The sequence below is a fragment of the Condylura cristata genome, unplaced genomic scaffold, assembly GCF_000260355.1.
Source record: "Condylura cristata isolate star-nosed mole 26May11 unplaced genomic scaffold, ConCri1.0 scaffold00018, whole genome shotgun sequence".
NCBI lineage: Eukaryota > Metazoa > Chordata > Mammalia > Eulipotyphla > Talpidae > Condylura > Condylura cristata.
The window spans coordinates 26744411-26770923 of NW_004567119.1; the positions used below are offsets into that span (position 1 = coordinate 26744411).

The 26513-nt window shown below is 40.8% G+C and overlaps 2 protein-coding genes across 3 annotated transcripts in view; one reads left to right on the forward strand and one right to left on the reverse strand.

Moving 5' to 3' along the window:
* The window catches only part of BPNT1 (3'(2'), 5'-bisphosphate nucleotidase 1), an 18811-nt gene extending 1962 nt beyond the window's left edge, over positions 1-16849 (reverse strand). The window contains exons 1-9 of one of the 2 annotated variants that reach the window (XM_012727012.1): positions 16714-16849; positions 13130-13257; positions 9320-9424; positions 7979-8086; positions 7061-7109; positions 5488-5579; positions 4417-4461; positions 1810-2007; positions 835-940 (exon numbers count right to left, since the gene is read on the reverse strand). In XM_012727012.1, coding sequence (XP_012582466.1) covers positions 835-940; positions 1810-2007; positions 4417-4461; positions 5488-5579; positions 7061-7109; positions 7979-8086; positions 9320-9424; positions 13130-13249 — 823 coding nt within the window. In that variant the 5' untranslated portion in view covers positions 13250-13257; positions 16714-16849. The remainder of the gene's footprint in view (positions 1-834; positions 941-1809; positions 2008-4416; positions 4462-5487; positions 5580-7060; positions 7110-7978; positions 8087-9319; positions 9425-13129; positions 13258-16713) is intronic. The other variant, XM_004685441.2, reaches the window with a different exon arrangement.
* Positions 16850-21931: 5082 nt separating this feature from the next.
* IARS2 (isoleucyl-tRNA synthetase 2, mitochondrial) overlaps positions 21932-26513 on the forward strand; it is a 37779-nt gene continuing 33197 nt past the window's right edge. Inside the window, exons 1-2 of the mRNA XM_004685445.2 lie at positions 21932-22292; positions 23449-23571. Of these exons, the coding sequence (XP_004685502.1) occupies positions 22026-22292; positions 23449-23571 (390 nt within the window). The 5' untranslated portion in view covers positions 21932-22025. The remainder of the gene's footprint in view (positions 22293-23448; positions 23572-26513) is intronic.

Below are 26513 nucleotides of genomic sequence, written 5' to 3' on the forward strand. Positions count from 1 at the left end.
TGCAGCAACTTGGATGGAGCTGGAAAAGATCATGCTTAGTGAGATAAGCCAGAAAGAGAAAGAAAAATACTGGATGGTTTTGCTCATAGCAGGAGCATAATGGACCAGGCAAGAGAATAATAAGAATAATGAACAGCCATATACCAGAGACATTTTGTGGGGGTGGAGTGGGGGGGATAGGGAGGGAAGTGCACGGGACTATGGTGATGGCACATGGGTGACTCAGTGATGGGAAACCCATGGGGATTACAATTGAGATGAAAAAAAATATAAACTATTATATCATTAAAAAAAAGTAAGGCTAGCATATATCAATAAAGGTAATTAAACTGTATATAGGCAAATTCCAAAGAGAAACAAAACTACTAAAAAGCTATTTTCTCATCTATGAACTGTAGGAGTGTGAGGAGGACTGGACTGGATAATCTTTAAATTTCCTTCCATCGCTTACAGCCTACGAGTCTAGGTAAATTCGTAGACTTGACCAGAAAGAAAAGGAAAAAATACCGGATGGTTTCACTCATAGCAGGAGTATAACGGACCAGGAGAGAAAATAATAATAATAATGAACAGTTATATACCAGAGACATTTTACAGGAGCGGAGTGAGGAATGGGATCAAAAACAGTGGGGGGGAGGGAAATGCACTGGACTATGGTGATGGCACATTGGTGATTTGGTGATGGGAAGCCCAAGGGGATTACAATTGAGATGGAAAAATGCACAAAATGATGTAAAAATAAACTATTATATTATTTTAAAAAAAAAGTAGTAGGCTTGAAATATTCTCTTAGCAATATATGAAAACTAATTTCCTGAAATGCAGTGTACTGACCTCCCACAGCATGTAAAATAACTTCGGGGGCACAAGTATCCCACTTCTTACATCCAGGACTTGCGAATACATAAGCAGATGCTTTGCCTTCGATCAACTGAATAATCTGCAAGATAAAGATAACTGTCTCTTGATCATGAGATGATCAGAAATACAAATAAGAGAAAGTGCTATTTCCATCAAGTAGTTTTCATCAGTTCCTTTGCCAGATTCAACTTAGGTTAAAACATTTTTTTGCTGTTTTAAATACCCGAGTGTTGAAATACAAGACTAGTGGTGTGAGGGGAAGAGTAATCAGATAAGCTCAAGTATTCACAGTTAGAGAAAGTTTTCTGTTTTTAATGTTTTGTTTTTTCTTAATTTAGTAGAGGAAATTTAATTTTCAATCTCATGGGGAAAAAAACACATCAGTATTACATAAAGGATAGAGAAGTATCAACCAACCCACTAATAAACTAGGAAGTGTGAAGAGGAATGATCTGGGGCATGGGCAGGAGGATGAGCTCAAATGGGGAATGAGGAATTTGAGATACCTACAGGAGTCATCAGGGTGACACTCAGGTATCGTCAATCCCATGAGATGAGGCTAGGGGTGTAGATGATAATGTGTCTGCTTCACAGTTTCCTCAGGAGATAGAAGTCTAGATGAAAGAATGAGAGAAGCATCCAGTAGAGGGCTGGCTGGCCCCTTTTTAGAGTGGGTGGGACAAAGGTATAGGTAGTAATCCAAGAGGTCCCTGAGAAAATAAGGGCTGGCAAGAGATGCAGGGTCTGATCAGAAAGACTTAACCACTGAACTCTCTTAGACTGAAAAAAACTTGAAGCATCAAATCTTTGTAAAATCTGAATGTTGCTGAAAGGTGCTTTTTCATGGTAAAATTACAAACTTTAACCTCTTCTAAAACTTATTTCACATTGTTTTAAAGCCCTGTGATTCAGTGGCATTTCAGAGTGGATGACAGACATCTTTCATACCTTATTTCCTGCTCCACCCACACGCAGCACACTGTCAGGGTTCATGGCAGTAACACAATCCGTAACCAACTTGTTGCTATGGGAACGGGTCGTTGTGACGATGTGCTTCCCTGCAGGTACTTCTTTCAGCTGAAACCCAAAGGCACCTAAACCTAAAACTCCCCAGATTGTCCGCCCCAACACAGCATCTGGTCCTGCCTGTGTGAACAAGTGAAACAACAGCAAAGCTCAAAATCATTTGGAGAAAAATGTTAGCTACTTAAAAACAGAATATGTAGCTACATACACCTTATGATAGTTAAAAAATAAAAATATGCTAATGTCATGAAGTGCAAGAACAGTGTCACTGACAAAGCCATTTTCCCAGGAGAATGAACTGGTTATTCTCATTTTGCTTCATCATTGGGTTTCCAAGGTTCTGATGGGAACTTTAGGGCTTTTCCTCTCTGAATCATCCAACCATTTCATTATTATATCTAAAAAAGTTGTTTTTTTTTTATAAAAGGCACTGCAATCTCAGGAACTGGAACATCACACGCCATTTCTCTTTACCTACGGAACACAAAGGACTGCCATAGTGGAAAAAGGTGGCAGTGATTATGTATTTTGCTGCTATCTATACTGTAATTCAACAGGCTGATACTGAGAAGTAGCCATGGATAAGGTGGCAGTAGCTAAAGATTTTACTGAGAATTGTAGTGGTAAAGTGACAATGAGGAAGCAAACTTAGGGTCTCTACTTTGCAGAGCTCAACAAATTTTCAACTATATTATTGTAGCTATATTATTGTAAGCATAACCTGCATTTCATGGAAAATAAAACTTATGCATAAAACAAAGTAAAACTGATGCATAAAACAATTAAAGTCCTCAAAACACCATAACATTAAGATGCTAAGCAGATACTATACACACAGTCATATACTTCATGAATACTAAGCATGTACCACACATGGGACTAAGTATCTGTATGTATTATCTCATCGCTCCAACAACCCCATGAAGTGGGTCTGATCCTCCTTGTTTTACAGTTGAGAAAAGTGAGCTCTGGAACCAGTGAATAACCTGACCAAAGAGTTCTAGCAGCCTCAAAATCAAACTTCTCTGTGCAGGCCAATATCCCTACTGCCTCAGGATGCTTTCAGAGGCTTCTAAACAGAGCTTTGAGGGCCCTACAGCAGTGCCCTGCGTGCTATAAGAATGACATATGCTGATTTGTCAGGTTGGATTCCCTGGGAAAAATTAAGCTGTGATGCAACACAAGAACAGATTCAGTTTACTCAATGAGCCTGCTGGTGCTCAAAGGGTCCTTCCAGGTGGTGCTAAAGTGGGATGAAATGCTGGCTTTATTCCCATACAATAACCCATCAGTGGAAATGTAGACCTTCGGGGAGGGCATGTCACTGGGCAGGGCCACTCTTCAGAGGTGAGGCAAGCCCTAAGCCACCAGCAGGTGCTGGTTGTCTGCCCTTAGCACTCCCTGCCAACGGGCCACAGAGGAGGCAGCGAACATACACAAGGTGCTCAGTGCGTAAGCACGTGCTTCCTGGGTTCCCACAGGTTGACATCACAGGAGAAGAGAGGCTGAAATCTGAAGAGGACAGATGGGCTCAAACCGCTCATAAGGGTTGATCACTGGGATGGTTCATGAGCTGAAGAAACCTACCATGTTTATTAATTCAGCTTTTCAGTCATTCTGAAAATGAAAGGAGAGCATACGAAAGTGTAATTGAAGATTCTGGTCTCTAAAACTTCATATCCCCCTGGAAATGAGTAAGTAGCAACGAGGATGAGACAAAGTACTACCGAGGTGGAGTTAATGCCATCGCACAAGATGGTCCGCCGGCCTCCTTCTGTGCCTTGACCACTGTCTCTCACTGACTCTCCTTCTCACTGACTCTCCTTCAAAAGCTCCACACCAACTCTGAGCAGGGGGATGAGTGGAGAAAAGCCTAATCTTTTCATCTCAGTGGTGGGCTCATTAAGATTCACAATGTTCACTATTCAAGCTCTGAAATAAAGATGCACTGGTGGTTTTGGGGGTTGGCACTAAATTGTGTTCTGTTAGGTGTCTACCAGTTCCAGTATTTGTTGAAACAGTTATAAAGTCTAAATTAAGTCCTTAATCTGACTCAAGAGAGCAATACAGGGCAAAGGGTAAAAGCTTGGATGGGGCTGCCTGCCAGGTCAGCTACTAACCACCTGAGTGGCTGAGCCCAAGTCCCTTGCCTCAGTTTACTCTTCTTTAAAACAGGGACAAAGATGCCTTTGAAGGACCGAGTGTGTGTTAAATGAGATAATACCTTGAGTCTGGCAGCAGAGTAAGGCCTGGATACATTGCATTGTGGTTATGATGGTTACGATTCAAAATGGAAGACTCAAATGCTTACCTAGTAGCCGGAATGAAATAGAGGGCAAAAAGGCAAGAGAGAAGGGAGATAACCAGGGTACGAAAGGAATAGTGAAATAGTGGTGAAAGGAGGGGACTAAGGAGAGAACAGACGGGAGAAAATGAGCTGTGCGTGCAAAGGACATGACAAGTCTGGTGCCATGGCTGGCCTGCCCCTCTCCTACTGCAGTGGAGCCAAACTCTAGCTATGTTTCTCACCTTTGTTTCATTCTTGGGTTCCCTTAACTTCTCCTTTTCATTGTTCTGTGGAAAATGAATACAATTTTTCTAATCTGAGAAAGAAGGATGCAAATTATTAACAACTCCTAAGCACTTATCTCTTTTGAGGAAAATGCCATGCATTACAAAGTTATCTATGTATCAGTACCTTTCTTTTAAATACTATATTCAAATATCAACTTAAAGTTATATAATGAGCACAAATCTGTTCCTGCATATAAAACTGTAAGACATCAGCGGCATATTAAAAGAACTAATGTTCACTCAAATGGTTCAATAAGGCATTCCCAGTAATGCAGAACTATTTTTGTTAAATAACCCTAAAAAGCATATGATTGTAAATAAAACCTTCTTTAGAAATGTCAGGGGAAATAAAAAAAAACATTTATCTTAGCAGAAGATATTAATCCTGCTCTTAATTCAATGTGGAAATTCAGAAGTTTTAGTCCCCATTTTGTTTCTTTAAAATTTATCAAAGCAGACTATGTCAATACCTTAAAAGTTTTATCTTGACCTTTAAAATATATTGTGATTGTGATTTCATGGTACACTCCTGCTTTGGAACTGCATTAGTCTGAGGTTTCTTGGGAAGATAATTTCTTGGAAGTATAACAGAAAGTCAAAGCAGATAAGAGAAGAAAGTAAAAGGAAGAGAGCAAGAGCACATTCAGTCCTGTTATCAGCGCCAACTAGACTACCAGCATCTTTGTCTTGGAAGAAACAGTTTGTTTCATCAGTATGCTTCAAGACCACCTATAAAACAGGTGTCTTGGGTAATTCCCAAACTTTTGCATTCGAATCACGTGGAATGCATAAAAATATATTTAATCTACACAGTGCACACATATATACATGCATGTACATTCCTCAAGACAATGAGCTCAAAGGTTCTATAAGTTTGGGGCATGACCTGGAATCTGCATTCATAAAAGCTCTCCAGTTGACGGCATGTGCAACCAAGCTAGCTGCCACTGGATTAGACATACCAGGAGCATAGAACACACTATAATCAGTTATCTCACAGGATCTTTTTGTATTGCTCAGTCATACCTGGTAGTTGTAATATGGCTGGTTAATAACTCCTGCTATGGCTTTTCCTTCATAAGCAATTCCAATAAGAACGGTTACATTATCAAGAAGACCTATGAAGAAGAAATAAGTATCCAGATATTCTAATGTCATGATACATCTTTAGCACACTCACTGCTCCAGGTTATTTTTTCAGAAAGGTAAGGAATTTGCAGGGTTTCCCTCAGGATCCATCTTACTTATGGAAAAATGCACAAATGCTAGGAGAGCTGACCAGAGATTGTAGGGTCCATGCCACCTACGGAATGGGTAACTATTTTCTCATTAATACAATTTGTAAACTAAACAAGTGGTACTGAAACCTCTGTGCCTACTCTGCTCCCACCCTCCTCACTCCTGCCTGCTGGGTAGCTCTTTTCGAGGACCTTTCTCTGCACTCACATTCCAGACCTCCAAAACAAGGTGTCTCAAAGTGAGGGGCGTGGACTAGAAAAAGCATTAGAATTAACCCACAAGATTTTTACAATACAGATTCTCTGCCTTCTACATAGATACTGGCACTGTCTATAGCATCTCTGTTTCCCAATGGAATAGAGAGACATTTTCAGTGTGTACACATGACCCACTCATTATAGATCTGTCTCATCCAAGGACAGAAAAAGAGACTTTTCTAGTCATTGAGAATATTTTTTAAGCCATGAAGCTAAGAGCCAAAAAAAGAAACCCACATAGATCTATCTTCTTTTAAAAAATAAACTCTAAACTTATGCTATGTTGCAAAAACTGTGGTGCTCAGTTTGCTACTTCTTACTTTCCTGTTAAAGCTATTTTACTGTAATTTGCTGCTTTCTAATTTTTCTCATTTTAAATAATTTCAGAGAGGAAGAACTCTGTACTGTATTTCAAAACCCACATTTAAAGGGAGGCTGTGGGCCTCCCTGGTAGTGCAAGGGGTTAAAGCACAGCACCATGAAGCTATCCACAGCCACTGCAGCATGAGTTCAATCCCCAGCCAGGGAGTGAGCCACATGATGCAGCAGACCTCTCCTGACCTGCCCACTGCTCCCCTCAGCAGTGTACTTTGTCAGTCGGCCTGTTCTGCTCCCCACTGTGTCTCTGGTGAATATGCTCACTCACTCTACCTCTGGCCTATATCCTAGTTCTTATATAGAAAACTAAGTAAACTTTTAAAGCAAAATAAAAAAAAATCAAGGGAGGCTGTGATGTGAGAAAGTGGTTTGGAGTAAGAAGAAAGTGGGATGGGCATGGGATGCAGAGGTGGCTTAGAAGGGCGGTATATCTGCTCTTCATTGTCTTTCTATTAACACAAAGCTGGGAGTTCACTATTGTTTAAACTTTGCTTTAGCATATTAGTTAGCCTATCTGGAGGACATTAAGATTGTGGGGCTGGTAGAGAATGTGTGTTGATGACAATTACTGCGCTCTATCAAGAATGAGCGCAAATACAGCTTCAGGACAGATGCAGAAAATATGGACACTAGCTTCGCACACAACATACAAAATGTCAAATGTTTACAAGTGAACATCATATACTAGTCCATCTGTCATGTTAAAAGAAAAAAAAGATACCAACCTTCAGTGTATTCCTTGGTACCATCTAGAGGATCAACCCAGACCACAAGCTAAAAAACAAACAAACAAAAAAAAGGAAATATCCAAATTAAAGGAAGACGTGGCATATATAATACACAATGGAATATTACTCAGCTACAAAAAAAGGCTCCCTGTGGGCACCACATGGATGGAAATGGACAAGATGAAGCCAAGCAAAATAAATCAAAGAGAAAAATAAGTATCAGATGGGTTCACTTATATGTGGAATCTAGAGCAACAAGACAGAAGATAAAACAGAACCAAACCAGTAACAAATCCTACAAATCTGGGTGAGAGGGGGAGGGGAAGGGAAGAGAGCAGGGCACAATGACTGTGGTGAGACAGTGGTGCCTTGCTGAAGGTGTGGTGCGGTGACACATCTCTGAACTGGGGCGTGTGATCCTACACTTCTGTACATACAGTGTTAAACTCCACTGTTACCTAAATACAATTAAAATTAAAAAAAAAAAGCGTAACTCTCCCATCCCAATTTTGGAAACTAAAGGCATATCTGAAGATGGTTATCTGAAGCCAGAGATTTAATGTAAGCAACTATAATAAAGTACCCAAAGGGATTTTTATGACCTATGAAAAATATAAGGTAGGGATATGCTTTGCCTCTTCCTAGCCCCAATTACTGATCAAATAGTTTACTACCAACTAAGTTAGATTTCCTCCATAAAAACACATTTATAATAGCTGCAGAGTGGAGAGGAAACTAGCAGAATGAGAATATCAGATAGTCATGTGTTTGCCTGATATATCTATGCGGCCCTCAAAGATTTCAAGTTCTTTATTGTTGCAATTTATTGCCTTTACTGTGACCAAGAAGCAAACACTATTGCCTTTACTGTGACAAAAAATGAAGACTAGAGTTCAGTAATACTAAGGATCATACGTCTTCCTCTTTGATGGCACTGTATTGTGCTGGACATGGCTGCTTCAGAATCTCCTCCCACTGGCCATCTTCAATCAGCTCCTGATCGACTTCTTCTGAGGGCAGATCCTAAAGCAGGAACATGGGGTATTACAAAAGGTTTCTGCTCACTATGATTTGTCTCACTATTGAAGAAGCACAGCATCAGAGTTTGCCCTAGTTCTTCCTATTTACCATTTAAGTCCAGAGCTTTTAAAGAAAACCAAAGAAGGACACTCCTTGGTGGTGCAAAGGATTAAAGTGTAGCACTATAAACTTGGCTGTGGCTATTTCAGCACAAGTTTGATCCCCACCCTGGAGGTGACCCATATGGCACAGCAGACCACTCTTGTCTCACCTGCTTTTCCCCTCAGCAGTGTACTTCATCAATCTGCCAGTTTGGCTCCCCACTCTGTCTCTGGTGAATCCTCTCACTAACCCCTGCACCTCTGACCTATACCCCGTTCTGTATGTATAAATAAATAAATCTTTAAAAAAAGAAAATTGCAAAAGTGACCATATGTGGCTCATCAAAGTTGACTGCAGAGGGTCACAACTCCATTATCCTAAATAAAGTTTAAAATTAAAAGAATGTATAAGTGTAAAAACTTATTGAAACAAGGGGCTTTGGCATTAGATACTTATAGTCTCTCTGTTGTATGAGATGACAATTCTTTCACTGTCACCATGTTAGAATCTTTGGGAAAGCATGTAAGCAAGCATACAAAACCTGAAAGCAGAAAATCCATCTCATTTTAAAGTTATAGAACTCTGTTATGTTACAGTGTGAATGCTGATTATCATAACAGGAGTTATATCATTTATGGTCAAGAATTGATACATCAACCTAGAAATGGGCTGACATATTTAAAAATGAAATATTTCCTGCAAGTCCAAGGAATACATTAATGGTTTTTGTGCTAAAAACACTACATTTGGCCCCCCCTAGTGGCACAGCGGGTTAAAACACTGCACTATGAAGCTAAAGCCACTTCCGCATGAGTTCGATCCCTGCCTGCCCCAGAGGTGGCCAAATGGCGTGGCAGACCTCTCCTGACCGCCCGCTGCTCCCCTCAGCAGTGTACTTCATAGATCTGCCTGTTCTGCTCCCCACTCTGTCTCTGGTGAAGCCTCTCACCGCCCCTGAGCCTCTGGCCTGTACCCCAGTTCTGTATGTACAAATAAAATAAAATCTTAAAAAAAAAAACAAAAAAACACTACATCTAATGCTTGAGATCACAATAGTGGCATATAAATAACTAAAGTAGTAATTATCAGAGTAAGCAGGGATTAAAGCAGAACTATATCCCTGAGACATCTTACCTCTTCCCCGATGATTGTTAGTTTGGGGAATTTTCTTGCCAGGGAAGAACATATACTCATTTGCACCAGCCTGTCAGCTTTGGTCTGCAGGTCTGTCGCACTAGTCTGCAACAAAGAATGTGAATTTTAGAATTACTATGAAATATGTTGTCTTCTGATTCCTCAAGAGCTTGTTTCATTTAAGTTATATCATCTGTTTTGAGATTCATGGAACTTACCACACCAAACAAGTCATAACCAGCTTCTTGATATGGCTTTTCTCGTGTAACTGACAGTGGCTAAAGTTTGGAAAGGCACTTTTAAATTATAGTAGTATATTTTCTCCCAAATTCATAAATTGATTTCATAAGTAACTTATCTAATCTCCTGCTTAAACAGGTCAAAACACAAGAAATTCATAACTTTCAAGGCAGTCAAAGGTAAAAACAGTATCTCCAGTTATCACAAAGGTATCCTGTATATGGATTCTTCAGTAACTTTTACACACTAATCACAATCCTAATAATTCAAGAGGCTCCAAGGACAATTCTTTCATAGAGAAAGAATTCCAATTTCTAAAATCAAAAAATGAAATGAAATGAATGGCAGAATATTTAGCTATGCGGCTCACCTATGACCAACCCCTTCCCCCATTCTACATATCAGAAGGTCACGCTCCAAAAACACAATAGAAAACTTTGGGATTGAGCCACAACCTCCTTTCTTTCAGAGAATTATGCCATGTTGTAATTTGGCAAGGTGGATTTACAGGTTATATTAAGCAATAGAATTTTTACATACTCTGCAAAGAATTTTTATGATACTCTGTAAAGGAATGATCATGAAAAGCTAACCATTTAATGCCACATTAAAATTTGCTGGTCATCTCGGTGCAAAGTACTATATTGTTAGACTGCAGAGCCACAAATACAGTGTGCCTGGCACACAGTAGTTGCTTTATTAATATCTGTACAGTGAAACTACTTACAGGCTTTGTTAAATATGAAAATTTCTTACAACTCAAGCAAATTTAGAGACTATTGCTCTAGAAAAAAACAGACAATAATACAGTCACTTGACTATATTAAGGAAGCCATGACAACCTTTTTCTTCTCTAAAATAAATACTTCATGTCATTTCTACTGACAAAGTACCAGACCTCACCATTCTGAGTCCTTGGTATGACAAATCTGATTTTGTTATCTTTTTAAATCAGATGTCAACATGTGATTCAAATTATGAACACTGTCTGACCAGCAGGGAGGGCAGTAAACATATCACTTTCTAACTTTAAAATCTTTTTGTTTTTCCAAATCTTTTTTTATTTATGCACACAAGAACTGGGGTATAGGCCAGAGGTGCAGGGGCGGGTAAGAAGATTCACCAGAGATAGAGCAGGGAGCAGAAAAGGCAGACTGACTGAAATATACTGCTGAAGGGAGCAGTGGCAGGACAGGAGAGGTCTGCTGTGCTATATGTGCTGACCCAGGATCGAACTGGTGCTTCAGTGGCTGTGGATCGCATCATAGTGCTGTGCTCTAACCTGCTGTGCCATCAGGGAGGGCCTGAACAGTGTATTTCTATCACTCCTTAGCTATCAGCTAAAGTGGCACTACTACTATCATCACAAGATAAAATCAATTTAAACAAAATAAGTGATGGTAGAAAAAAAACTAGAAAGAAACAATCCACAATATTGTCAGTGGTAGTATGATGGATGACTGCTGTACTTTTTCTAATTTTTTCCATTCCCATTTTAAGAAAAAATGATTAAAAAAGACAGTAACATCAGTAGCCTTGTGAAAGGAGCTGTTTTACATTGTGGGTGTCTTTGACCATGGATGTGGTCAACTAAAACCTTTTCCAGGGCCTCCATGGTAGCACAAAGGGTTAAGTTGCAGCACTATGAAGCAATCTGCACCCACTGCAACACCAGTTCCATCTCTGGCCAGGAAAGTGACCTACATGGTGCAGCAGACCTCTGCCTGTTCTGCTCCTGAATCCTCTCTTTCCCTACATCACTGGCCTGCACCCCAGCTCTTATATGAATAGATAACTATAACAGCCACCAAAAGAAGCCTTTTTCCAATAACTTTGAAATAGTTTTACTCCTTATTACATGAACATGAATACAAGATTTTATAATCATTCCTGGATAATATCCTGTTGGATTTAGCTAACTTTCCTCAAAGTTTGCAAATATTTTGAATACATGCTTAGTGATCCAATACATTACTGGCCTTCCTAGCTTCATTTCATTAACAACTTTATCAATACCCTCTGTATCCCCATCTTTTACAACAGTTTTGAAAATATATATTTTAAACCTATTTAAGTTAATGCTTAAAGAGAAAGGACAGTTCTGTAGTGATTGACCAAGAATGTTTTGGGGTTGAAAGTTTGTTACAATTTTGATTAAATTTTGATTTGCCCCGTACACTTAAGTTATGAAAATACCTAATGGTTCAGGATGTCATCTGTAGTCTTAAGAATTACTTCAATCTTTCTTTGAAAAGAAAGAGGCTACCACAATTTTTTTCTTAAGACAGCATATGTCTATTTCCTATACTACTAGCTTAATAGTTCCATCTGAAAATGAAATGAGACTACTTCTATTTGTTGTTATGATTTCTACTCTTAATTTTTAAAAGTATTCACATTGAATATCCTGTAACTGGCTCACAGAAAGTTGCTTCTAAGTTGATTTTTACTCATATATACGGTCCTTATTTTTTGTAGATGCCTGAGTTATAAAGAAGTGACTTCACTATATGTCTTAAATCAATTAAGGGTTAACCATTAATCATATCCTGTAATTTTCCCAGTAGGTCAAAATTATAGTACAATCGTCCATAAGGAATCTGAGAAAAAGTCAACTATGGAAATTTGCTTTTAAAACTTCTAGTATGAAATATAGCTAAATCTTGTGAGGCAAATGATATTTTAAACTAGAGTACATGCATACTGGGATCTTTCTAAAGGTTGAGGCTACAGATCAAACTGCCTTCTACACTAAACAGAAAGAAAAAAAAAGTCTGTGGAAAAGGTAAAAGACTGTGTTTTCTGCCCCTCATGTCTCATGTAATTCTTTTAAGAATTATATATCCCTATAAATTATGTTTCTGACAACTTTCCCATATTTTTAATTAACATTTCATAATGTTAAACTTTGTTGGGGTTTCTTTAACATAAAGAAAACAATTAAAACCTTGAAGGCCTCCCTAGAGCTGCAGGGGTCTAAATAAAATCTCAGCTCTAACAAGCAATTCCCAGCCAGGAAGCTGACCCACATGGCAAGCAGACCTCTCCTGTGTTAGTCCCTGCTACCTTTAGTAGTGTATTTCAGTAGCTCTACCTGTTCAGTTCTCAACTCTGTCTCTAGTGAATCCTCTAAACCCCATACCTCTGGCTTATACCCTAGTTCTTGTATGTATAAACAAATAAAAATAAATTTATATTAAAAAACTAAAACCCTGTATATATGGGGTTCCTATTGGATTTTTACAGAACATATCAGGTTTACTAAGGATTGCAAGATTTTGCATATGATAGATTTGAGGATTTGAAGCTCAGTTACAATGCTTTGTGGCTGGACACAGTCTGAAGGCCCAGACATGTAAGTTCAGTTATACACCACTGGCTTTGGCTATAAGAAGTCTGGAGTCATTTTCCGAATAGAAACAGGGCTTATGTGAATTAGGGGTCTTGTAATATCTGTAAGGGAGTCACTGATCATTTCGTACTAAAGTCTGCAAAGGTTATTACAGCAGTCAGCTAAATCTCAAGGAACAAAGATAAAGTTGGTATGAAATGAGATGAGACTTTCAGTACCTTCTCCACGATACCCAGGTCTCCTTCAGCAATAACACGTCTCACTATCACACCTGCCTTTTGAGCAACAGAGTATGCTGAGGCTACCAACCGCATCAGTACAGTGTGACCGGATGCCATGATGAGCCCTGGGGGGGGGGGGGGTGGACAGAGAGATGCTGTTAGCTTCAAAGTCAACAACAGCTTTCATTAACTTCAATTCCCTTCAACACATCTATATTCAGCACTTACCTGGGTCTGTACAAATCAACTGTAAATTATTTATTTCTAAAAGAAAACTGGAAAAAAACACTTCAGTATTAGCTTTCTCAGTAAATTCCACTGTGCTCTTTTTCTCCACAGAGGAGTCACATTTTAAGCTTAGGGGAGATCAGCCAGGCTGCTGAGCTGTTTCGTGTGTGCGGTGTGCAACGTGCAAGGGATTGGGAGGTGCTTCAGGGTCTTAAATATCTGCCTTTGAGGAGATGCCTATTTTGGTGTCCTGAAGGAGGAATACTGCCTATAACATGTCAAACATAAAACTGGTAAGTGCCAAGAGAAAAACGAACTGCATCAGGAATATGAGTGCGTGTGTAGATGAATGAAAAAGGAGAGGGACTGCATGGGATTAAAATTCATTTCAGTAAATCAATGAATATCCCTTTAGAGTAAGTCAATTAACTAATTGGAGAGATGATAACTCATCTGTAAATGTGATGATTGTTAAGACAATTCCCTGGTGCCAACGAGAAACACAGAAAAAAAAACAGCCAGCCTTTAGGATGAAGTGTATTGCTCTTTGAAAATATAAATGCACACCCTGCACTTCCAGTGACTATTCAGATGCTGGAAAGTACCACCTAAACTCCCTCCAAGATTGAAAGACTTAGTTCCTGGCTCCCAACAGTATAGCTAACAGATAGCCGTTAGCCACCATCTTTCTTTGAGAATGTTTCTGCTGAGAAGAGTCACTTCATCTGAACCTGGTCAACAGCAGGGGTCAAAGGTCACTGCCCCCTCTAACTCAGTGCTGGTGCTGGTGCTGCTGCTGCTCTGATGGGACATCCCTGCTTCTGGACACCTAGGGGGTCAACTGAGGCCTTCCGATGCACATGGCATCATGGCTCAACTTCCCCCCCATTCTCCACATTCCTACTCCCCCCACCCCCTTCCAACTGTGGGACACTTTCTCTCTGAGCCTTTGAGTGTTTACCAGAAAGCAACCTATGACAGAAATCTCCCACTACTAATCAAATCAACATTATTTCAATGCAATAAGAGAATAGGATACAGAACATGAAGGACACTGGAAACCTTGGATCAACAGTTCTCATTCTCCCATCAGTTTCTGATGCATCTTAATCTTTCTTTTTTCTATCATCTATATTCTAGTCACAGAATTATGAACAGAATTGAGACAATCAACACATTTGAACCTCATCAGAAGAGAATTATAATTGGTAAGGTTATGACTATGGTGTCCAGAATGAAGATGAAAATAAAAGAGGTTTGTCTGTATAATTGAATTCAGTTTACTTACTACATCAACATTTCATTATGTTAACGTTCCTGGCATATTAAGTGTTACAGTGGAATAAGATTATAATGATTCATTATACTAATTACAGCATCTCAAAGAGAGAAGTATTTTAATCTATGCTTTGTTGGCCTTATCTCTACTTCCTTCTATCCATGACCAAGCAAATATCAGGTTTATTCTGCAGTAGAAAAGGCCGTGTCAGACAATTAATGGCACCAATCAGACATCTTAACATGTGTTAGAATGGGCTGATATGCTCCTACAATCCTCATGCGCTATAAGACTCCATTTGTGAAATTCCCTCTCTGATTTTTTTTTTTTTAAAGATCTATTTATGCATAGAACTGGTGTACAGGCGAGAGGCAGGAGGTGAGAGAATTCACCAGAGACAGAATGGGGAGCAGAACAGGCAGACTGACTGAAACACGTTGCTGAGGGGAATAGCTGGGAGCAGTGGTAGCAGGAGAGATCTGACATGCCATGTGGGTCAGCTCCCTGGCTGAGGATTGAACTTGTGCTGCACTGGCTGCGGACAGCTTCACAGTGCTGCGTGCTACGCTTTAACTGGTTCCACTACCAGGGAGGGCCCCTGTATGGTTTTGTTCTAGCTTTTCACAGGTATTATTTACCTTTGAGCCAGTTAAGCAATCATTCCAACCTTGTCAGGACTTACGGAACTCAACCACTTCCTTCTGTGTGTGCCAAGTTGCCAGTACTTTCTTCCAAACTTTCAGGCTTTGTCTTTCTACTACATTCCTCACAAAAAGTATAGCTATATTTATCAACCACCATTTAAAAGGTTAACCATTTTCTAAGAATGTAAAAAGGTAGATTTGGTGGAAAATACAATAATAAAACAGTAATAAAGAAACCCAGAAAATTCTTTTTATTAATAGTTGGCAAGTGGGAAAATATTTCCACCATTTTCTCAGATGTCTGTCCTTGACCCAAAATGAAACAGTTTAGGTCTGGGAAGAATAGAAAGAGACAAATTAATGGAATCAAATAAATTGTAGCAATAGATCAAAAATACAAACCATGGTATTTCAGATCATGGGAGTAAATATGTGTGTCTAAATGGGAGAGAAACTGTCAACATATATGTGTGTGTGTGTATATGTGTGTGTGTGTGTATCTATATATATATACACATTCCAGTTTAGTGCCTGACTTTAAAGAATCAAACAATACAAATATGGGAATAAAGCATAAAAGCATATTTAAAATGGTAAACGAATTTTAAACATGATTTTAAAAAAACTTAAAAACCCTTAAGAGAATAAATTGATAAACTTGACTGCACAAAAATGAAAACGTCTATATAGTCAAAATATCATAAGCAAGGTAAACAGAAATGTTTATAACTACACAAAGCAGCTCATTTGTTACGTAAAAGAGCTTGTATGTATCACTAGCTAAAAGATGGATAATCCCGTAGAAAATGAACAGTTGGCATGTACAGGCAAGCCGTAGAAAAAGGAAAGCTATGGCTTACTAAATACAGGAAATACTCGACTTCATGGGTTATTTGTGAGAGTGGCACAGGTAAGATAAAGGTTGCTCAGTGTTGGCACGAGCAAGGGAAAGAGTTCCTTTCCCCTTAACAAAAGTAAAGCAGGAGGTCTGAAAACGAACAACAAGCAAGATGCCTTACTAATCAAAGTAGCAACTACATTTTCAGGGAAACCGAATTTGTAAATCAAGCAAGCAAGCCTACAATATACAGGAAAGCCAGTAGGAAGAGTATCTGACATGTTAACGAAATTTATTTTTAGATTATAAGATGGTCGAAATCTTGGGGTAACAGACCTAACGTCTAGGTTTGCCTCGTTGTTCCCACAATACCTTGCCTTCCAATGATCCCTTGGCATGAGAATAAAAGCACACACAAGCCATTAAAATGCCTACACTCAAGAACCCAGGTCCGAAAGAGGCAATCGGCTCCACCTAAACTTTCGTTTTTTACCTAAATCCCTTGAAACGCCTCAAATCTATGCAAAGGGGTGGAGTCAGGGGGGGGGATCTGCCTCAGGCCCCGTGACTGACCCGCGAGAAAGAAACTTACTTACGGCGTCCAGCCTGGGCAGTTAGTGGAGTCAGAGCACAAAAACGCGTTCTGGCACTCGCGTCCCTCACAGCGCTCTCTCCCGGTGGTCAACTGGGCGCGCCAGGCAGAGTGCGGATCTTGCCTCTGCCACCGAGCTGCGGGCCAAAAGCGCATGCGCAGAACGGCTACTTCCCATGGCCCCTGCTGGTTCCCGATCCCCTCCGAACGCCACTTCTCCTGGTTTTCGCCAAGCCCTCGGGCGCCAACTGCCTGCCGCTATCAAAGCAAAAAGTGTGTGGGTTTTAGAAGACTCTGCCCTCCCGGGTGTTCTGGTCGGATCATATTTACAGCGCGCGTGGGGTTTTTTGGGCGAGTGCTTAACCTAGCAGCCCTGGGAATCCCTGGACAGCCTCCAGGATGTCCATGCCTCCACTCCGTCCCCCCAACCACAAAACAAATTTTTGCACTGTTAGTAATTATTATATTCACGTTTAAAGCATTCTTCAGAATCTTTAACGGATCTGTAGCTCTTTGCTTTTCCCTTTCCACAAGCTTCCCTCTTTTCCTGGCCTGGCCTACCGGATGATTTCTTTTTTCTTTTTGAGCTACAAAAGAAAATCTATTTATCACTTATGCTGCACTGCCCAAAGTAAAAGTAAATCAACCCCCAAAATGCCTCGTCATTTAGGCATTCACCACATTTAGGGGGCACACCTTCTGTGCTTGCCTGTGTTTTTTTTTTGTTGGGGGGCATACAGATGTTATGAGGACAGCAGAGGATATAGGTAATGGCTTCTTTTAATACTGAAAAGCAGAACATTGTGATTAGACTATGACAAAGAGATTGAAGTTAATAGCACATACATCAGTTGTAACAGTAAGTGTAGATCGACAAAACTCTTCTGCTTAAACACAAACTCTCCAATTGATTAGATAAACAAATCCAGTGTATCAGATACTCAGGGCCAAAAAAAAAAAAAAAATGAAAGGAAACAATAATTCTGTATTGTTTAAGGTATACTTTATACTGGAAAAGATACCACTTTATTTAATACTACTTTAAGATACCTTATTATTATTATTATTATCATTATAAATCCAAAAGGGTAGGTTTATTATAAAAGGGAGAGAAGAATAAAAGACACTTGCATGGACCTAAGCTAGGGGAAAGTCTGCCCCCTAAAGAGACAGGACTGCTAAAAGAGAGGCCTGCATAGTCACAGGCAGGCAGTCTTGGGAAAAGAGCTGCCCTTCCTCCTTTGCAAAAGGAGGTCAGTGAGGAGAAGCAGTGAATAGTCACAGGTCACAAGCAGGCAGAAGAGCTGCTTTAAGATACCACTTTAAATGTGTAACTCATAGCTCCAGTCTTAGTGAGGTTTGCTTTTGTTGTTGCTTTTTAATGCAAGGAATCTATTCTGTGCAAGCCTTTTCTTAGAAGCTTGGATCCTCACACTGAATGGAGTTGCTTTATCTCTCCTGATAGAGCAGAGCCAAATGCACCCTCCAGGTTTGCAGTTTAGACACTTAGGAAAACTCAATCTGGGTCACAAACATTTTTGTGATATTTCTCCCACTGCTTTCTTTACACATTACCTAATTCCAAAGTATTTTGTTTAGATTTTTTAAACAGTTGCTTTTACTGAGCCCTTAGAGCAATCTGCTTAGCATTCATAAAAGTGTTTGCATTGGCTTTGGGAAAAGTAGTTAGTGAACAATTGTTTCTGTGTCCTCATCTGTAACTCGCAGACATTTATATTTAGAAACAATTATTTCCATTAAAACAAACAAACAAACAACTGGGCCCTCCCTGGTGGCCCAAAGCACTGCGAAGCTAGCTGTAGTGGCTTGGTGCTAGTTCAATCCCTGGTACCTGAGGTGACCCACATGGCTTAGCAGACCTCACCTGTTTTGCTCACTGAGCCCCTCAGCTGTGTACTTCATAGATCTGACTGTTCTGCTCCCCACTCTGATTCTGGTGAATCCTCTCACCAGCCTGCACCTCTGGCCTGTTCCCTAGTTCTGTACACATAAATAATTTTTTTTTAAATCTTAAAAAAAAACAAACACAAAAAACACCTCACCAGAGAGCAATAGCAACAAATGGCTGCTGTTACATGGAAACTTAGTTTGAGAAGACTTTTGCCTGCACGAGTCCTTTTGTCTTTCATACTCTGTGATCTAGTCAAACTACTGCAGTGGAAAACAAAAAGAAACTAACAAAATTTACCAGCTTAATATGCGTTGATTTTTGTACTTAAATGTTTTTCTTTTTGTGGGGAAACAGACCAAATTTAATAAACATCTATAGAAATTATTCTGATAATACACACACACTCACACCAAATTAGTTCTTTATAGAGAACCAGGAATAGTTTATGGAGGAGAGGGTATATACTTTTCAGTGATCTTATCTCATCTTGCCAAGTTGCTAACATATGGAGAATTTTTGAGTCGAACCACCCAGATTTCCTAGCCCAGAAGTAAAATGGAGAGCTCTACAGTACCATTTGGTCACTGCTCCATTTTTCTCCAAGTTTGATTAGCATCTTTATGAACATGTCCCTGAATTATTCTTCTGATGAATTTCTTATTAAGATCTTCTGATTTTCTTTTTTTTTCTTTTTATTTTATTTTATTTATTTTATACCAGTTTATTTTTACATCATTTTGTAAATTTTTTCACCCATCTTAATTGTAATCCCCGCGGGTTTCCCATCACCAAGTCACCCGTGTGCCATCATCATAATTGCACTTAAATTTTATAATCACACTGTGTAACATTCAAAGGTGAGGTTGCAGACTCCTCTCCCAGGACTGCCTTTTGCAGAGGAAAAGGCATGGAAACACCTGAGTGACCTAGAAACCACTGGAGGTCGTTAAAACCCAGTTCAAGAACACAGAAACTTATTGGGGGGAAATAACCACAACTATCAGTTAACTAGACTAGCTGGAGCCTCCCTCAGTGTGCACAAGGACGCTGCTTAGCTTACAAGAGGAGACCCTAACCTCTCTCTATACAGATACCCTCTCAAAGGGTGCCAGGTTCACGGAGCTCCTGGCGGTGGCGCTGCCTGCAATGAAAGTGCAGAAATCCCTGTGGTTCACTATGAATTTTCTAAGGAACTAGCGAAACTACCACTTCAGGTCGCTAACAATTTGGGAGCTAGTCCGGGCTACCCTTCACTGAGTGGAGAACCGCTGCTCTGTTTCAAGCAGCTGCTGGAGCATGTGGGTCTCCTAGGACTGGGGGCCTGCGGCCAGCACCTCCGGGTGCCCGTGGCTCCCATGGTTTCTGCATACAGTTACTGAACCCTGACGGAGAGAGCTGCCTGCTTTCTGGGACACGTTAGTTACCTGGGGCACCAAACCCCTCTTCTGGGCGCTGGTGTGAGCGCTGCAGCCCTCTTGCGACCATGACCCAATGCGTCTGTGTTGTGCGTTCTCCCGCCAAAGTGGGCTCAGGGAGGAGAGTTTGGGGGGAGAGTCTGGCTGTGCTGTATGTTGGGCACTGTTTTCTCGCCTTCAGCTTCCTTAAGGATGAGGATTTTTTTTTAGAGTTTAATACAATTTTACTTGAAATGTGATATCCACATATACACAAACAAAAGTAAAGCTATCATAAGTGCACAGAATAGACTATCACAGAACAAGAATACATCCACAAAGGTGTTAATATTCTAAACCAAATATTTAAACATTTAATAATTTAGCATAGCAATAATAAAGCATTGTATGTCAATATAAGTAATGTTTTTTATATATAATGTTTATTTTTACATCATTTTGTACATTTTTTAATCTCAATTGTAATCCCCATGGGTTTCCTATCACCGAGTCACCCGTGTGCCACCACCATAGTCCCGTTCCCTTCCTCCCTCCCATTTTTGATCCCATTCTCCACTCCACCCCCACAAAATGTCTCTGGTATATGGCTGTTCATTATTCTTATTATTTTCTCGCCTGGTCCATTATACTCCTGCTATGAACAAAACCATCCGGTATTTTTCTTTCTCTTTCTGGCTTATCTCACCGAGCATGATCTTTTCCAGCTCCATGCAAGTTGCTGCAAAAGACATGTGTTTCTTTTTTTTGGTTGCTGAGTAATATTCCATTGAATATATGTACCACAACTTTTTTTTTTTTAAGATTTATTTATTTGTTCATACAGAACTGGGGTACAGGCCAGAGGTTCAGGGGCGGCGAGAGGTTCAGAGACAGAGTGGGGAGCAGAACAGGCAGAACCATGAAGTACACTGCTGAGGGGAGCAGCGGGCGGGTCAGGAGAGGTCTGCCACGCCATGTGGTCACCTCCGGGGCAGGCGGGAATCGAACTCATGTGGAAGTGGCTGTAGCTTCTCAGTACTGTGCTTTAACCCGCTGCGCCACCAGGGAGGCCAGTACCACAACTTTTTAATCCAGTCATCTACTCTTGGGCATTGGGCTGCTTCCATGTTTTTCCAATTGTAAATAAAGCAGCAGTAAACATGGGGGTGCAGGTATCTTTTTGAATCAGTGTTTTTGTGTCTTTTGGGTAGATACCTAGGAGTTTGATTGCTGGGTGGTAGGAAAGCTCCATGTTAAGCAGTTTGAGGAACCTCCAAACAGTTTTTCATAGTGGTTGTAATAGTTTGCATTCCCACCAGCAGTGCAGGAGAGTTCCTTTTTCTCCACAGGGGATGAGGACTTTTAAGTGAGGTGCTAGTGGAAAGCTCTTTCGCATTAGAACTGTGAGCCACTCTGACCAGAACAAATCAGAGTAGAAATTACTGCCCCCACCTCTCCAATTATTCAGTGAGGAGGCCTAAAGGGGATATAGGAACTCGGAACAAATGGTCACACTGGTTTACAGGTAGATACGAATTTGAACGCGCGGACGTGCCGCAGCCCTTCCAGCGGCCACTCAGCAGGTGTGGTGGTCATAAACTGGGCAAGCGCTCCTGGTTGAGGTGTGCTGGTGTGCAACGTACGTGATTCTTAGCACGACGACAAATGCATGAAACGTTATTTGCACTTTTAACTATACGTGGAAGCGATCATGTCTTTGACATTGGGTTAAGTCTATCTTACAAAGCGTCCAGATTGAAAAATTTCGCCGAGCACCGCCTCCTAATTAGGCCCCGCCCTGGAGTAGTCCCCCGCCCCCTACTTCGGCTATAGCCACGACCCGGCGGTGGATCTGTCTTCGGTTCCCCTGGTAAGCGCGTGCTGCCCGCCCCTTCCGTGACCCATGCGCCTGCGCAGTCTGAAGCAGTTCACGGTGTTCCCTGGGGTCCCGACAGTCCGGAGCCCCGCCGGAGCCAAGGACACGGGGCGGCTGGGATCAGATCGCCATGCGTTGGGGGCTGAGCCCTCGGGGGTCGGGGCCGTCAGCCCTGGCGTTGGCCCAGACTTTATGGGCGCTGCCCCGCCTTCCCTGCCGCCCACGGTGGAGAGGGACTCCGAGAAGGCTCCTGGTGCGGACAGTCGCAGGGGCCAGTAACCAGCCGCAGAACTCGAGCAGCGGCCAGTATCGCGATACGGTGCTGCTGCCGCAGACCAGCTTCCCCATGAAGCTGCTTGGCCGCCAGCAGCCTGACATGGAGCTGGACATCCAGCAGGTGCGGCCCCGCTACGGGGCCTCGAGGGGTGTGGTGATGGGGGGGCGTCTAGGCATGGGAGCCCGGGTCCTTCTGGAGGGAGGGTTGGTGAGGGGTAGGGGGTTTGTAACCAGAACAGTGGAAATCTGACTAGCGTTAAGTTTCACTGGCTAGAAACTTCAGTGAAGAAACTTGGGTAAGACCCTCAGTGGTTGCAGGTCCTGGGGCGGAATGTTACTGGGGAAACGGATAGTACCACGTGCTGAATGTTATCAGTTTGGGTTAAGCAGGTCGAGTTTCAACAGTTTTCAATGGTTTGAAAAAAAAGCAGAACTACGTATATACACGTAAATAAAAAGTTGCAGCTCACTTTTGTGGGATCAGTGGGTCTCTAATTGGCGTTTTGATCTGTTTGACAGATAAATTAGCGCTGCATTCTCTGAGTTCTCTTCCTAAGTGATGCATGTGTCCTCTGTCTTAAACAACCTTTTAGATGCTGTAATTCACTTAAGTTATAATTCTAGATTCTTGAAAATACCTGGTATTTGGGGTATGTTGGTTAAGTAAGTAGACCTAACCACAATATTTTGCAGCAGATTTCTAGCTCATAAACCTCTTGAGGCCATCTGCTTCTCTAAAGTGTTTTATTTGTCTTTGTGCTAGCAACTGTGACAGTTTCCAGTGCTTTGGTTTTCACATTAACCCTGGCAGTTGGCTATTTCTGACTGTTTTCCAAATTAGGAAACGGACTTACTGGGAGTGACTTGTCCCAAGATCACACAGTAGGTGCCTTACTGGGAGGGGGACTTGAATCAGTGGTGCTCCATATTTCTAGAGAAGCTAGTAGGTGTGAGGGGGATCTGCAGGCCCTTCATGATGGGCGGACAGAGGCGTGGAGGATGGGGTGTGCTGAGAGACTGCCCAAGAGTTTAGTGCAACTGAACATTTATTGGGACCTGTATACCCTGTAAACAGTTTAGACTAATCTGAAATCTGTGGGGCAACTTTTGGAAGGTTTAAAGAGTGATCCAAAGCACATTTGGAGACCCCACTCTATTTGTGTGTGAAAGTTGAGTGAAAAATGAGAGAAGAAATCAGCAATTGGGGGCCATTAATTGTGGGAGTAAGTAAGATTTGGGAGTATATATGTGATCAGACATTATTTTTTTTCAAACAGAAATGTGGATTTTCAGAACTTTATTCATGGCAAAGAAAAAGAAAAGCAAAGACAGAATTTTGTCTTCATGATGGACCTCCTTATGCCAATGGTGACCCTCATGTTGGACATGCTTTAAATAAGGTAATTGTAATTTGGGTAGTAATACTTGTGGGTGACCCTTTATTTCTTTACATTTCACAAAAGAATGTTTTCTGATGTTGACAAGTAGGTAGACTTGTATTGACTCATAAAGCTATAGTCATACTAAAAGCAGTAAAACGGTTTGGTACTGTGAAAAATAACAGTGCTACACTCCTCTTTGAACCTCTTGTTTTACATTAATAAGCATTGTTTCGGTAAATAATCAGTGAGCACCTATCATGTGCCTGGCATCATCACAGATATGGGAATAGTGGTAAATAAAATAAAGATAAGTTTTGCCTTAAGGTACTTAAATGTATTAGGGAAGATCTATTCAATAAGATAAAATGTGTCTATAGACTGGACATTTCCTTACATATCCGTATGTTGAAATGAATCTGCAGTGCGATGTTATTTAGAGGTGGTTATTGGGCCAGAGCCCTCATCATTGGGGTCAGTGTCCTTCAAAGAGGTGCTTGGGAGCTCCCTTGCACCCTTGTGCAGGAGAGGTGTAGTGAGAAGATAGCCTGTGAAACAGAAAATGGTCCTTACCTGATAGGGAATTTTGAACTCCCCAGTCTGAAACTGTGGGAAGAAAAGTGTCTGTCTAAGCCACCCAGCTCATGCTACATGTAAGTAGCTATATGAAGCAGCCTGTGACTCCAGGATCAGTGATAAGTGCTACAGAGGACAATAAATAGGGCAGAGCTGTAGGGAGGGTCATTTGGGCAAACTGCAATTTTATTAAGTTGTTGAAGTTGCCCCTACTATAAAGGTGATGCTTGATTAATATCCTTGAGGAAACAAAAGGGAGTCAGGCTATAGGGGAGTATGTTGGGGAGTATGAACAGCCAACAATCAGAGACTTTGAGGTGACTGTTTTCCTGGTAAGTTTGTAGAATAGTGTTAGATGAGGCTAGAGAGGTAACAAGGTAGGTATTATGGCTATTGGAAACACCTACATTTTATTCTGAGTGGCATATAACTATTGGGGGATTTTGGGTGAAGGAATCCATGACCCTATTTAATAGGGTCACGTTGGGCTATAGCACAGGCAATAGTGTATAGAGTCAGAGGGAGTGGGAAAGGGAAGACCAGTCAGGGCACTTGTGCACTAATTAGAGGAGGATACTTTTGATCAGGTTAGAAGTCAGAAGAATTTTGGTGTGAGAAATTCCAAGTGTATTTTGATTCTAGATACTAGGTAAATCTGCTGGGATTTCCTGGTGGATTGGAGATCAGGTATTAAGAGAAAAAAAGCCAGGGGTCCTGGTGAGAATTTTGTTTGAACATTTAAAAGGATAGAGTAGCTATTACCTGGGATGGAGAACATTGGGGGAGGAAGATCAGGAGTTCAAATCTGCACGTCACCTTCAATTTGACATTCAGATGGAGATATCAAGTAGACGATTGGTGAAGACTACATACAAAGATTGATCCATGGTTGTTTGTTTTTGAGGGGTGACTGCTGGATTGTTTTTAAATAGTAAAGAATGGAGCAAGAACTTGGATGACTTGATTGTCCTGGGTGTCACACAGGCTTTCTACCTCGAGGTCAGAGGCTTGCGGATTGCTTCATGAGAGCACTGGGGTGATGATACTGGAACCATCTCCTTCAAAGAACCAGTTGCTTTCATTACAGGCTACTTACCAACTCTTGACTGATTTCATATTTCTACTAAGTTGATTAAGTTTACGATTGCTTTAGTTTATGATTTCTCCTTATGGTTTTCAAAATTCATTTTGTGGCCCTCCCTGTTCTCCCCAAAACCTCAAGAGACCTTTTTATTTTGCCTAATAGAGCCATTACTTCATGTCTTTTACAAAAGCTAAGGTTTTGCTGCATGTTGCCAGTCTTTTTTTTAAGTCTAGGAGATTCCCGCTTACACTCAGAATTTGTTTACTTTTACTTACTGGTAAAAAAAAAAAAAAAGGTTTTACTTGCTTGTATGAGCCTTGTAAGACTCAGGTACCCCTTTCATAGACATGATGGGGTACGATTTTCCCTGTGGGAAACTACTATTTATAGTGGCTGTATTTGAGCACTATGATAAATTAAACCTTATTTTTCTATTTAAAGTTGAGTTGGGACGTAGCCGATCCTTTCAAGGTAGAATGAGAGTCTGGTGCTGGCTTATACTTTTAAAATTAGACTAATGTGTAAATCTTCCTATGCTAGCAATTTTATTTGTAATTAGGAAGGATAGATTTTAACCAGTAACATGAAACCTTTGTGTATTAAAACACATTGTTGTATCACAAGGATTGCTATAAGTACCACAGAAAGACTGACATTTATGTCTATCTGAACTATCATTTAATATAAATTGTGAGATATCACATTGGTCTTCTACAAAGTATTGGAATCTGTGCATATTTTATTTTTATAGTGCATCTCAATACTATCAAGTCCAGACCAGTGTATGCGCAAGTGTGTATGTGCACCTGTTCCACATTCATGGAATAGAGAAGGCATTCTAAATGCTGGGGACTTACTGATTTCAAGGGACATATACTAAGTGGCCAAAATAATTTTGAATACCTGTAAGTAGGAAGGTGGTTGTTTATTTATTTAAATGATCCACCTAGTGTGTGCACCTCAATGGCTTTTTATGTCTTGGGATTACCACCCAAATCATGAGGCTCCCTCTTGCCCTTTGGTAAAAACTTTGGTCTTCAGAGAAGATTGGTAAGAACATCTGATATCTTTTCTACTTTGATAGATGTGGTAGGAAGGAAGTGATTTTTCCAAATTTCTACACTGTTTCCTTTTGGGAAAGGAAACTAAAGTTGGAGCCACTCTTTTTTTTTTTTTAAAAAAAAAGATTTATTGGCCCTCCCTGGTGGCGCAGCGGGTTAGAGCACAGCACTGAGAATTTGAAGCCACTTCCGTATGAGTTCGAGTCCCGCCTGCCGCCTGCCCCGGAGGAGACCACATGGCG